Here is a 13,871-nt window from a genome sequence, read left to right on the forward strand (position 1 = left end):
TACACATCAATCAGGTCCCCCTTCAGCCTTGTGTGCTCCAAAGAGGCCCGAGTTTATCCAACCTCTCATCTTATCTAAAATTCTCCATCCCAGGCAACATCCTGGTGAATCTCCTCTGCACCCTCTCCCAGTGCAATCGCATCCTTCCTATAGTGCGGTGACCAGAACTACACACTTATGCCAGTGGCCTAACCACAGTCCTGTATAGCTCCACTTACTGCTTCAGGCCTGCCTCGGGTGGCAGACCCAACTCCACCCTGCCCCCCTCTCTTCAGGGGTGGGGGACAGGTTTGCCAGGCCTGGAAGTTTCCCGACTCAGGTTTCCCAACTCCTCCACAGAAATCCAGCCCATCCTAGCTCCAATCCACCTCTTAATACCACAGATAATAATCACTTATTGTCACAAGTAGGCTTCAATTAAGTTTCTGTGAAAAGCCCCTAGTTGCCACATTCTGGCGTCTGTTCGGGGAGGCCGGTACGGGAATTGAACCCGCGCTGCTGGTCTTGTTCTGCATTACAAGCCAGCTGTTTAGCCCACTGTACTAAACCAGCCCCAACCAGATGTTGAGATGGTTATTATCTTGGAGCAATGTGACTAAAGAAGAGAGGAAATAAGGGGTGAGGTTGGCCACACAGCCTCCAAAAGCCTGTTCTGCCACTGAATAAGATCATGTCTGACCTTCTATCCCAGCTTTATTGCCTAGTCCTATCCCTTAGACTGCAGGGGCGAAATTCTCCCCAAACGGCGCGATGTCCGCCGACTGGCGCCCAAAACGGCGCCAATCAGACGGGCATCGCGCCGCCCCAAAGGTGCGGAATGCTCCGCATCTTTGGGTGCCGAGCCCCAACATTGAGGGGCTAGGCCGGCGCCGGAGGGATTTCCGCCCCGCCAGCTGGCGGAAACGGCCTTTGTTGCCCCGCCAGCTGGCGCGGAAATGACATGTCGGGGCGGTGCATGCGCGGGAGCGTCAGCGGCCGCTGACAGTTTCCCGCGCATGCGCAGTGGGGAGAGTCTCATCCGCCTCCGCCATGGTGGAGACCGTTGCGGAGGCGGAAGGGAAAGAGTGCCCCCACGGCACAGGCCCGCCCGCGGATCGGTAGGCCCCGATCACGGGCCGGGCCACCGTGGGGGCACCCCCCGGGGTCAGATCGCCCCGCGCCCCCCCCCCCCCCCCCAGGACCCCGGAGCCCGCCCACGCCGCCTTGTCCCGCCGGTAAATAGGTACTCTAATTTATGCCGGCGAGACAGGCAATTTCTCGGCGGGACGTCGGCCCATCCGGGCCGGAGAATCGAGCGGGGGGGCCCGCCAACCGGCGCGGCCCGATTCCCGCCCCCACCCAATCTCCGGTACCGGAGACTTCGGCAACCGGCGGGGGCGGGATTCACGGCGGCCAACGGCCATTCTCCGACCCGGCGGGGGGTCGGAGAATGGCGCCCATGAAATCTATCAATCCCAGTCTTGACTATACTCTGCAACTGAGAGAATCGCTGTAGTAGAGAATTCCAGATTCCCAATCCTTTGAGTAAAGACGTTTCACCTCGTCTAAATAGCTCTAAATAGCCAAACCCTTTTTGTGATGTATATCCTCTACTTCTGGCTTCACTATAGAGGATATAAAAAACATTCCACAAATTGCTGTAATTCATGAGGTGGAAGTGGTATTGAGCAACCTGATGGAGCTGTGGGCTGAGAGGTCGCCGAGTCCTGGTGGACTTTGTCCTGGCGTCTCAAAAGAGGTGGCTAATGAGGTAATAGATGTGTTAGTGTACATTTTCCAAAATTTGCTACATTTATAGAATCATAGAATTTACAGTGCAGAAGGAGGCCATTCAGTCCATCGAGTCTGCCCCGGCCCTTGGAAAGAGCACCCTCCTTAAGCCCACACCTCCACCTATCCCCGTAACCCCACCTAATCTTTTTGGACAAGGACAACTTAGAATGCCCAATCCACCTAACCTGCAAGTCTTTGGACTGTGGGAAGAAACATTCTCGAAAGGTTCCATCAGACTGGAAAGTAGCAACTGGGAAGGAGACAGAGAACAGGAAACTACAGGCCAGTTAACTTCACATCTGTCGTGGAGAAGCTGTCAGAATCCATCATTAAGCAGGTCACAGCTGGGCATTCAGAGGAAGTCAAAGTAATTGGAAAGAGTCAGCATTTCTGTGAAAGGGTAATCATGTTTAACCAAATCATGGAGCTCTTTAAAGGAGGAACATGCATTGTGGATAAAGGGGAGCCTGTAGACGTACTGTACTTGGATTTCCAGAAGATGTTTTGACAAGACAAGGGAATCAAAGGTTATCAGGTTAGGGTTAGGGTAAATGGGAATGTGGAGTTTGAAACTCAAACAGATCATCCATGAATATTGGAACAGGCTCGAGGGTCCAAATGGTTTACTTCTGCTCCTATTTTATACGTGTGTATGTATTGTATGCAATTCTCTACAATCCTTTCCTGCGACTACGCTCTCCAGCCAGGGGACATAGTCTCTGAGTATCTACGGCATCCCTCTGTGTGAAGCTGCAATGCCGTATTACAACTGGGGAGCCCTCCTGTGTAGTTCTATTCCAAGTAATGGAGACTACCAACCTCCGACAAGACCTTGCAGCTGATTCAGATCCTGGGAAAGCAAACTGCTTGCTGGTTGACAGAGTCTCCAGCCTGCAGCACAGTTTTCCCAGTAGCTCCATAAGGCTGCTTGGCACTCAGGCCATTGAGAACTCCATTGCCTGCAAAACATCCCTTTGAGAACCTTCTCAGCTGACACCAGAACATCGTAGTTCTGGAGCTAAACTGGGGAATTTGGGACTTTTTTCTTTGAGGACAGACGGCTGGGAGCAGATTTGATGGAGGTATTAAAAATCGTGTGGGGTCTGGGCAGAGTGGATACGGGGAAAGCGTGGATGTATCAAACATGTATCAAGGGTGAGAGGGCAAGGATTTAAGGTGATTGATAGAAGAGGCAATGGCGACGTGAGGAAAAACCGTGAGGAAGAGCGTGGAAGGTTTACGGGGAGAAGGCGGTGGGATGTCACTAGGTGAAGTTCGCATTCACAAAGTCTGCATAGATGCACAGCAGCTGTGACAGCCCCTCTCTGTGCTGTCGCCAATCTGTGATTCAGTTAGGAGCAGAACCTCCAAGTGGTTTCCAAAACTCAAGATAATCATGGTTTTCTTTTGAACAAAACTTTGGTATTTCTATTAGTTTCCTTAAAAAACATTCACAAGAGCAATAGATGTGTCAGCCTCTTAATGTTAGTTGACAAAGGATGCATTATTGTTACAGCTTTATACAAAACCTCATAAATACACTCGGCAGTAAATTTTAAAAAACATTTAATTGCATGCATTAATTGTTGAAATCACTTCTGAAAATAAAGTATTGATTGTCAAACTGTAGATGCAAGGCTCAGGTCACTGTGGCTCATCCATAGAATCTCTACAGTGCAGAAGGAGGTCTTTTGTTCTGTTGAGGCTGAAAGAACACCCCACCTAGGACCACTCCCCCATCCTATCCCCGTAACCCACCTAACTTGCAGATTTCTGGACACCAAAGGCAATTTTGAGGGTAGCACGGTAGCACAAGTGGATAGCACTGTGGCTTCACAGCAACAGGGTCCCAGGTTCGATTCCCTGCTGGGTCACTGTCTGTGCGGAGTTTGCACGTTCTCCCCGTGTCTGCGTGGGTTTCCTCCGGGTGCTCCGGTTTCCTCCTGCAGTCCAAAGACGTGCAGGTTAGGTGGATCGGCCATGCTAAATTGCCCGTAGTGTCCAAAAAGGTTAGGAGTTATTGGGTTACGGGGATAGGGTGGAAGTGAGGACTTAATGTGGGTCGGTGCAGACTCGATGGGCTGAATGGCCTCCTTCTGCACTGTATGTTCTATGTTCGAATTTAGCATGGCCAATCCACCTAAACCACATCTTTGGACGGTGGGAGGAAACTGGAGCACCCGGAGGAAACGCACGCAGACGCAAGGAGAATGTGCAAACTCCACCCAGTCGACCGAGGACGGAATTGAAACCGGGTCCCTGGCGCAGTGAGGCAGCTGTGCTAACCACTGTGCCAATGATTCCTCTGGTAAAACATGGTAATTTTGGATAATGTGGAGCAATGTTCTCCCTAAACTCTTGTGGCCAAACAGGAATCCAAAGGTCCCCCACTCCAACCCCATTAAGTTGCATGTGCAAGGGCAGCACGGTGGCGCAGTGGTTAGCATTGCTGCCTCACGGCGCCAAGGTCCCAGGTTTGATCCCGGCTCTGGGTCACTGTCCATGTGGAGTTTGCACATTCTCCCCGTGTCTGCGTGGGTTTCGCCCCCACAACCCAAAGATGTGCAGGGTAGGTGGATTTCCCACATTAAATTGTCCCTTAATTGGAAAAAAAGAATTGGATACTCTAAATTAAAAAAAAAAAGTTACATGTGCAAAGCCGCAACAATAAGATTGAAAGTGGTCGCACACTTAAATAAATCACTCCCGCACTCCAAAAACGAGAGGAAATGATGCTGTGGGGTAGGTTTTCCGCTTGGAAATACTCGGTCAATACAAAGCAATTCGGCCCCAAGCTGGGAGAATGTGATTGTTACAGGTTGAAGGAAATAGATTGACTGCGCCGTCATTCAAAAATAAAAAAAACACGTTGCATATTCGAGACAAGAGATCCCACAATACCTGCAACGATATCATGTCAGGCCTGTACTGCCTCCGGATGCCTAGGTCGTACATCAGGAACTTCAGCATCTCGAAAGCCTGCTCTTCACTTGTGTGCAGAAGGAGGACCCCCGCAACAAAGCTAATGCCCTGGCAGTAGCCCACTTCCTTGTCCAGCAACGAGTAGGCTTTAAGGAGATTAAACAGCGAGAGTTGGCCAGCTCCCAACTGTGCCGAGAAATAGGCATGGGTGGGAAACGTTCGTCCTGTCAGAACACAAGAAAAAAGCAGGGTTAATTTTCATCCCTGTTGTCTGAACTGCTGAGATTTACAGCATATTCTGTTAATATTTATTGTTCTTGTACCGGGAAAGCAACCAACTGCATGTCATTCTTCATTCTGTAAATGGACAGTGAGTTCCCGATGCTACTTGACGGTAATATCAACCACTGGCAGATGGTGACGTTTTTAGCACTGTACACGAAGCAGATAAGATTCTATGAGAGCGGGGTTGGAAAGTCACTTGAATTGGCATCAGAATATCCACGATGATTGGCAGGAGTCCCTCCTTCAATTAAGGCAGCAGAGTGTTGCTTTTAAGAATGTGCTCCTTGTGGAATTCGATACTACAATACTGTCAACTCCCTTTGCCCCTGAAATGTCACCCTTCTGAAATAGGCCGACTGCCTCTTGCTTTATTCAACAGGTAATAGATCACTTGCTCTGGCGCCAGAGGATTATTCTCCCACACAAATGCTGCGGTTAAAGGGTTAATTGGAACATTCGGGAGGCCATCCAGCCCCTCACGCCTGCTCCACTTTCCAATTAGATCATGGTTGCCCTGGGCTCCATGACCCGCCTTTCCACCCTACCCCCCGATATCCTTACCTAATGCAAATCTATTGGGCTCAGTCTTGAGGGCTCCAACATTCACATTATTCATAGCCTGCTGTGAAGAAAGGGAATTCCAGTCTTCCACTACCTTTTATGCAAAAATGTGATTCCCGATTCGGCTCCTGAATGGCCGGGTTCAACTTTTAAGATATCGTAGTCAGAACTCAGACAGGCTAGCGGTGGAGGATAGAGTACTAGAGCCTAGTCTACATTCATTTATAAATTTTGTTTGAAGAGACACATGTTGTATACCAGCAACATCAGCTTGCTTAAACATAAGTACAGATGAGCTCCCAATTAACACTCAAAATACATAGAAACATAGATAGAAAATAGAAGCAGGAGGAGGCTGTTCGGCCCTTCGAGCCTCCTCCGCCATTCATCATGATCATGGCTGACCATCAATAGAGACAAATTAATGAAAATACATATATGGTTAAGAAATGTCCCCTGCCCTTGATTTCCTTACCAGAGGAAATTGTGGGCGGGATTTTCCGATTGTCCAGTCGATTGTTTCTCAGTGACGTGCTGTTCCCTGCCGGCCGGATTCGCTACTCCCGTCGCTTGTCAATGGGATTTCGTATTGAAGCCATCCCACTCCGCCGGGAAACCAGCAGGCGGGAGTGCGCTGCCAGTGGGAACAGAGGAGGCCAACAGCCAGAGAATTCCGGCTTGCATCTCTGTATCTATCCTGTTAAATAAATTTACCATTTTATGCACCTTAATCAGTTTGCTCCAGTGAAGGGGTGCATGGCGGACATGGGGTGCCTTTGACCAAGGGCCTGCTGTCCCTGTCCGGTGGGAGCATTCGCCAAATTGCAACAAGACAAGCTCGCCTCAAAACTGGTCTTGGTTCTCATGACAAGTGCTATCCTTTTGGAAGGATTAACATTGTGTTGCAGCCTGGAGTTGCGCTGCTACGCAGTCTGGGCTCACATGGAACTTGCCTCCTACTGGCAGCATCCCTCCTCAATAATGGAGGAAAGACTAGATGAATGGATCGAGTGTTTGAGTACAGATGATGTGCTGTAGTGCAAATTTGCTTCTCGGCTCAGGGCTTCTGCTACACTGATTACGTCCGTGTATTGGGTTTCATAGTAAAGCAATAAATTATAGCAACTTTAAAAAAGACTCCTGTATTCCAGGGAATCAAAGCCAAATGCCTACAACCCACCTCCAGAATTAAAAGCTGCAAGTCTCTGTGAATCAGCAGTACATGTTCTGCCAGGCTGACCCAGTACAGTTACCCAGACCCATCAGGGTAGATCTGGAGACATCAGACTGGCACAGCACTGATTGTGTTTGCTATTGTGAGTACGGTACCACTGCTGCTCTGGAGATCAGTCTGAAGGTTGTGGATTCACAGCCCATTCAAAAGACTTCAGCTCAAAGTCCTAACTGGCACTTCACTGCCGTACTGAGGGAGTGCTACACTGTTGGGAGGTTAAACCGTAAAAACAACTCCTGGCACAATTTCAAAGAAGAACAACGGATTTCTCACAGCATCCTGGCTAACATTCATCCCTGAACCAACAGATTATATGGTCATTTATCTCTGTGGGAGCTTGCTGTGCAATCCCTATAGCGCAGAAGGAGAACATTCGGCCCATCGAGTCTGCATCGACCCTCTGAAATGGTCTACCTACACCCACGCTTCCGCCCTATCCCCCTAACACCACCTAACCTTGAACACTAAGGGGCAATTTAGCATGGTCAATCCACCTAACCTGCACATCTTTGGAATGTGGGAGGAAACCGGAGCACCCGGAGGAAACCCACGCAGACACGGGGGGGGCGGGGGGGGGGGGGGAAGTGCAGACTCCGCACAGACAGTCATCCAAGGCCAGAATCGAACCTGGGTCCGTGGCCCTGTGAGGCAGGAGCGCCAGGCACTGTGCCACCGTGCCACCCGAATTGGGGTAGAGACCAAAAGCCGGGTCAAAGAATTTTGTTTTAAGAAGTGAGGTAGAGGGGTTGAGGAAGATAATTACAGAGCTGGGAGCCTAGGGAGGGTCACCAACAGTGAGGCGATGAAAATCCGAGATGCTGAGGTGCACAGAAGATTGGTGGGGGGGGGGGGATTTGAAAACAAAGATGAAGATTCATTAGCATGTCAATGACAGAATGTGTGGGAGTGTTCGGAAGTAAGAAAAGGCAGTATCCCCCCGCCCCCCCCCCCCCATCTCCCCTGCCGGCCGGTGGCAGAGCAGGAGCGCCATTGGCCACCGCTAGGATTTTCCCGTCCCGCCACAGTCAATGGCCAATTGCGTTGCTCGCCGGCCCTGGGGGAACCCGCCGAAGGGGTTGGGGGCCACCTTCAGCGGGAGCGGAAGGTCCCATCAGTGGGCAGGGACGGAAAATCCTGACCTATATTTACCTCAGACAAATGAAAGCCAGAAGGGTGAAAAAAAGCCCCCTGTAACTTAAATAATTAAAGCAGAGCAATCTGAATAAAAGAAATGGCAGACAAAAGATAACCGGGCACAAAATGATTATACTGGAGAAGAACAAAATGAGTGTGCTAAACCACTGTTGCACCTGTATTAGGTGATGTAAGGTAGGACCTGTGCTACGGGTTCGCCGGTAGTCCCTGCCTGCTGGCTCCGCCCAGTAGGCGGAGTATAAATATGCGTGTCCTCCATTCAGCAGCCATTTCGCCAGCTGCTGTGGGAGGCCACACATCTTAGAACAATAAAGCCTCAGTTGTATCCAACTCTAATCTTTGTTCAATTGATCGTGCCTCAGAGAGTACGAGACAATATAAGCCAGGCGAAAACGAGGAGAAGGAGGAAACGAACCAAGGGGACAAATTTGCAACTTGAGTTGTTCAAGGCTGTTACAAAATGAATAGAATGTGCAACATTACGGCAGCACGGTGGTGCAGTGGTTAGCATTGCTGCCTCACGGCGCTGAGGTCCCAGGTTCGACCCCGGCTCTGGGTCACAGTCCGTGTGGAGTTTGCACATTCTCCCCACGTTTGCGTGTGTTTTGCCCCCACAACTCAAAAGATGTGCAGGGTAGGTGAATTGAACACGCTAAATTGTCCCTTAATTGGGTACTCTAACTTTATTTTTTTTTAAAGAATGTGCAACATCACCATCTGCTGGCCACAAAATCCCACTACATAGGAAAACAAATATTTTTGCTTTGGCCTAAATTATGCTTTATTTTCCCAAAGAAATAGGTTTGCTTAATGAGCAGGGAAAACTAATCAATTATATTTGCCTCTGCTTCTCTCCCTCTCTCTGCTCCTTTAAGAAGCTCCTTAAAATCTACCCCTCTGACTAAGTTTCGATCATTGGTCTTCTTGCTCAGTGTCAAATAGGTTAACCAGAGGTCCTTACCAAGGTCCACCAGGATAGCGTGCTGCTGTGTCGTCAGCTGTTTCAAAAGCTCTTTGTACGAAATATCGGCCGGTTGCTGTTTCTCTGGTAACCGGTGTCTCAGGCGGTACTGCTCGGCTAAGAATTGCCAGATCTCTCCTCTCCGAGCTTTTGGTACACCTGTCAGACAAAAGTACCCTCTTTAAAAGCAGATCGCAACGCTCACTGCAACTTGTCCTTCCATGCCGCCATTTTTTTCAATGGCAAACATCCAATGATAAATTAAGTCACTTTCTCACGGCAAAATAACTTGAGCATTTAAGATGGCGCCTCGCATGACCACTGGACGTCCCATAGTGCTTTGCACTCAATGGAATACAGTCTGTTTCAACGTGGTAGCTAATTCGCATACAGCAAGCTTCCACAGACAAGGAATTTGATAATAATCTTTTCATTTCTTATTTTAATTGAGGGATAAATATTGGTCAAGACAACAAGGTGTAATTTCACAATTTGCCTTTAAAACAGCACAATGGTACCTTTTACACACATCTGAGAGGGCTGACATCTTATCTGAAAGTTGGCACATCTACCAGCATGGTGCCTGCTCAACGCAGGGTGTCAGCATTGATTTTCATACTCAAGTCCTGGAGTGGGACTTGAACACACAACCTTCTGACTCAAAGAGAAGCATGCTATCTACTGAGCCACAGCAATGTATGGAGTGGGATGAAGCAGGGTGGAAGAAGGCCCAGGTGGAGCATGTTTTTGTATTAGGCTGAATGGTTCACTTTTTGCTGTACATTCTAAGCAATTCTTTTTGGCATTTCAGATTTCAGCCAACTCATGAATCAGAGGTGATCTTATTGAAGCAGGTATGATCCTGAGGGGACTTGACAGGGTGGATGCTGAAAGGATGGGGTAGCAGAAAGAACAAAGAACAAAGAAAAGTACAGCACAGGAACAGGCCCTTCGGCCCTCCAAGCCTGCGCCGACCATGCTGCCCGTGTAAACTAAAATCTTCTACACTTCCGGGGTCCGTATCCCTCTATTCCCATCCTATTCATGTATTTGTCAAGATGTCCCTCAGCACGGTGGTACGGTAGTTAGAACTGCTGCCTCATAGCGCCAGGGACCCAGGTTCAATTCCGGCCTTGTGTGACTGTCTGTGTGGAGTTTACACTTTCTCTCAGTGTTTCCTCCAGGTGCTCTGGTTTCCTCCCACAGTCCAAAGATGTGTCCGGAGCTTAGATGGGGTTATGGGGATAGGGCAAAGACTGGGCCTCGGTCGGGCGCTCTTTCAGAAAGTCGGTGCAGACTCGATGGCCCGAATGGCCTCCTTCTACACTGTAGGGTTCCATGATTCTATGTGAGAGAGACTAGAACTAGAGGACATGGTATTAAAAATAAGGGGTCTTCCATTTAAGACTGAGATGAGAAGAAATTTACTCTCAAGAGGGTTGAGTATCTTTGGAACTCTCTCCCCCAGAAAGCGGTGGAGGCTGGGCCAATAAATGTTTTTAAGGCAAAGGCAGATAAATTCTTGACTAACAGTGGAGTCAAAGATTGTCGGGGGTTGGGTGGAATCTGCAGTTGAGGCCACAATCAGATCAGCCACGATCTCATCCGAATGGTGGATTAGTCTAGAGGGGCCGAATGGCCTACTGCTGCTCCTAATTCATACGTTTGTAGAGGAAACCTTCTGGGTTTAATTTTTCAAATTCAACAGTATGGTCAAGTTTATTTATTTATTTTTTTAAGTGCTGACAGCTGAGGGGAGGGAGACGAGCTCGGACAAGTCTGATGCTGTGGGGAAACCAAGTTAGTACTGTAATCAGGCACTGACCTTGACTGAGAGCAGCGTGAACCTTCTCCATGTCAACTTTCAACTTTGCCCTTCCTGGAGTGGTCAGCATTTTATCCCAAACTGCAGATACCTCTTTTTGGCAAAGCACAAATTCTTCATAGTCCAATTTCACTTTTCTGGTCTGAAGCTCGTCTCTGCTTGCTGTGAATTTATATTGAGAAAATCCACCCGGTTAATCACTCAGCAACCGTACATCGGTGCAACATTCAGACAGGACGGGGGAAAGAGATGGACAATTTTAACCTGGCCCTTTGCCTGGGAAACACGTGTGATTGGTTGGAACACTTGCCTGGCAACTCGCGCATTAGACCATAAGACATAGGAGCGGATATAAGGCCATTCGGCCCATCGAGTCCACTCCACCATTCAATCATGGCTGATTTCATCTCCATTTACCCTCTCTCTCTCCATAGCCCTTAATTCCTCGAGAAATCAAGAATTTATCAACTTCTGTCTTAAAGACACTCAACGTCCCGGCCTCCACCGCCCTCTGTGGCAATGAATTCCACAGACCCACCACTCCCTGGCTGAAGAAATTTCTCCTCATCCTTGTTCTAAAGTGACTCCCTTTTATTCTAAGGCTGTGCCCCCGGGTCCTAGTCTCCCCTGCTAATGGAAACAACTTCCCTACATCCACCCTATCTAAGCCATTCATTATCTTGTAAGTTTCTATTAGATCTCCCCTCAACCTCCTAAACTCCAATGAATATAATCCCAGGATCCTCAGACGTTCATCGTATGTTAGGCCTACCATTCCTGGGATCATCCATGTGAACCTCCACTGGACCCGCTCCAGTGCCAATATGTCCTTCCTGAGGTGTGGGGCCCAAAATTGCTCACAGTATTCTAAATGGGGCCCAACGAGTGTTTTATGAAGCTTCAGAAGTACATCCCTGCTTTTATATTCCAAGCCTCTTGAGATAAATGACAACATTGCATTTGGTTTCTTAATTACGGACTCAACCTGCAAGTTTACCTTTAGAGAATCCTGGACTAGGACTCCCAAGTCCCTTTGCACTTCAGCATTATGAATTTTGTCACCGTTTAGAAAATAGTCCATGCCTCTATTCTTTTTTCCAAAGTGCAAGACCTCGCACTTGCCCACGTTGAATTCCATCAGCCATTTCTTGGACCACTCTCCTAAACTGTCTAAATCTTTCTGCAGCCTCCGCACCTCCTCAATACTACCTGCCCCTCCACCTATCTTTATATCATCGGCAATCTTAGCCAGAATGCCCCCAGTCCCGTCATCTAGATCATTAATATATAACGATATATAACGATTGTTACTCATTGACTTTGATGGAGGTTAAAATCGAGCTGGTGTAAAACCAACTTTTCCCCCAAACCTGTCAGTTTCCTGAGCAGCAGGATAGGTTAAAATTGCCCCCACTGATCAGGTTGTAAAAGTAACATCCTGACTGGTCCCATGGGTTTCCCACCAGTACACAGAGGTAACATTTCTCATCCTCTCCCTCTCTCGTGCAATGGCAGCAGATGGGCAAGGCACACCTGCTTCGATAAGTTGACTTGGTAAACTTAAGGCTGCTTGCCCCCTGCCTTCTTTCCTTTACGCCTGTTTAGGGCAGCACAGTTGCCAGTTGCAACTCTCCAGATCACCGGTCTTCCTGTGTGGCCTGGGCAATGACTGGCAGCCGACATTTACCCAGTGAGACAAGTATTAAGTTGTTAAAGAAAAGTCTGGCTTTTATACTGCACCTTTCACGGCCACCTGACTTCCCAATACCCCTTACAGCCAAGGAAGTACTTTTGAAATGTAGTCATTGTTGCAATGTAGTAAACACAAGAGCCAATTTGTGCACAGCAAGCTCACACAAACAGCAATGTGATATTGGCCACAGAATCTATTTTGGATTTAATATTGGCCAGGAAACCAGGGATAACCCTGCCCCCTCCCCCCCTTCTCTTTAGAACAATGCCATCATGTTTCTAAGATTGTTATATTGTGTGACTTGCACCGAATTTTGCAGTTGGAATTGAGAAGATAGCTAATTAGCATTTCTACCTGGATACAGGGTCCATGATATTCACATTGCCATAAAGATGGGTGGGAAGGGAAAAGATAACAGAATGCCAGGGAGATATTGGATTGCGGTTTTTCTAGTTGTATCATTGAAACACAAATCAGCCTGCAGCCACCTGAGAGAGATAGAGAGTAGGAGGCAGAGGCATCCAATCCTGCACACCTGAAGCAGAGAAAATGCAGACCCTATTGTTCACCGCACTGAAGGGTGTGGGCTTGTGTTCAGATTGAAGATTCTGAATTTGTGAGGATTAAAAGGAGGTTGGAAGATTCACCTAGCTTGGGTTAGAAGGAAATAATCTCTCGTGTAAACCTCATCATGAAAGTCCGTTTTGGAGATTAGAAGCTACCTGGCTGGGAAAGGCAAAAGCAAGCAATCCACTAGAAGTGGAGAATATTTAAGGACTCTATCTTGGAGAATGAAAGTGTGATCCAATTCCCACCAGTAGCCCCACAACTAACTTGAGGGAGGATGAACTCAAAGAGGTTAGTTTATTACACACATTCAAAAACAGTCAAAAGGAGAATCTGCAATGTCTCTCTACGCACACATACAGTAAAGACAGGAATAGAGAAAAGAAGGTTTGACAGTCCACAGATAAATTGGTTCATGTGAGGCCTAGACTTCAGAATAAAATTCCCATGAGGAATTGCTTCACGGAGGTCTGCAGCCTAAAAACATGTGGTGTAAGTTTCGCCTTTCCTGTGACGTTGACTTCAGAAGATAAAATAGACATGTAGAGATGAAACAACTTGTAGGCGATGGTACAGAATTTTCAGCAGAGTTAGATGGGACCAGTTGTCCTGTGTAGCCACAGCTCCTTCTGTGTGGCCTGCTAGTCAGATGTTAAAATAGTAAACTGGATTTCAGCTTATGAAGGCAATATTAACTTGTTCAACAAGCCAGTGTCTTAGATCATGTGACCATACCTCACCACAAGGTCTTCAACACGGTACAATTATTTTTCTTTGCATCTGGACTTCAACTTGATCTTCAGGACTTCTAATGTCCTTGCCATTATGGGTTAAAGGGGATGTTTGAGAGGCCATTGTCTTAGCACTCTTACTCCGTCGGCAAGTACGGTCTAGC

At 48.0% G+C, this 13,871-nt stretch overlaps 1 protein-coding gene across 6 annotated transcripts in view; it reads right to left on the reverse strand.

The window, feature by feature from the left end:
• tbc1d4 (TBC1 domain family, member 4) overlaps positions 1–13,871 on the reverse strand; it is a 311,885-nt gene that overhangs the window by 25,226 nt on the left and 272,788 nt on the right. For all 6 annotated transcript variants that reach the window (XM_072476149.1, XM_072476150.1, XM_072476151.1 and 3 more), the window contains 3 exons: positions 10,717–10,878; positions 8,892–9,050; positions 4,675–4,919 (listed from right to left, as the gene is read on the reverse strand). In XM_072476149.1, the coding sequence (XP_072332250.1) occupies positions 4,675–4,919; positions 8,892–9,050; positions 10,717–10,878 (566 nt within the window). The remainder of the gene's footprint in view (positions 1–4,674; positions 4,920–8,891; positions 9,051–10,716; positions 10,879–13,871) is intronic.

The sequence above is a fragment of the Scyliorhinus torazame genome, chromosome 15 (genome assembly GCF_047496885.1).
Source record: "Scyliorhinus torazame isolate Kashiwa2021f chromosome 15, sScyTor2.1, whole genome shotgun sequence".
Lineage (NCBI taxonomy): Eukaryota > Metazoa > Chordata > Chondrichthyes > Carcharhiniformes > Scyliorhinidae > Scyliorhinus > Scyliorhinus torazame.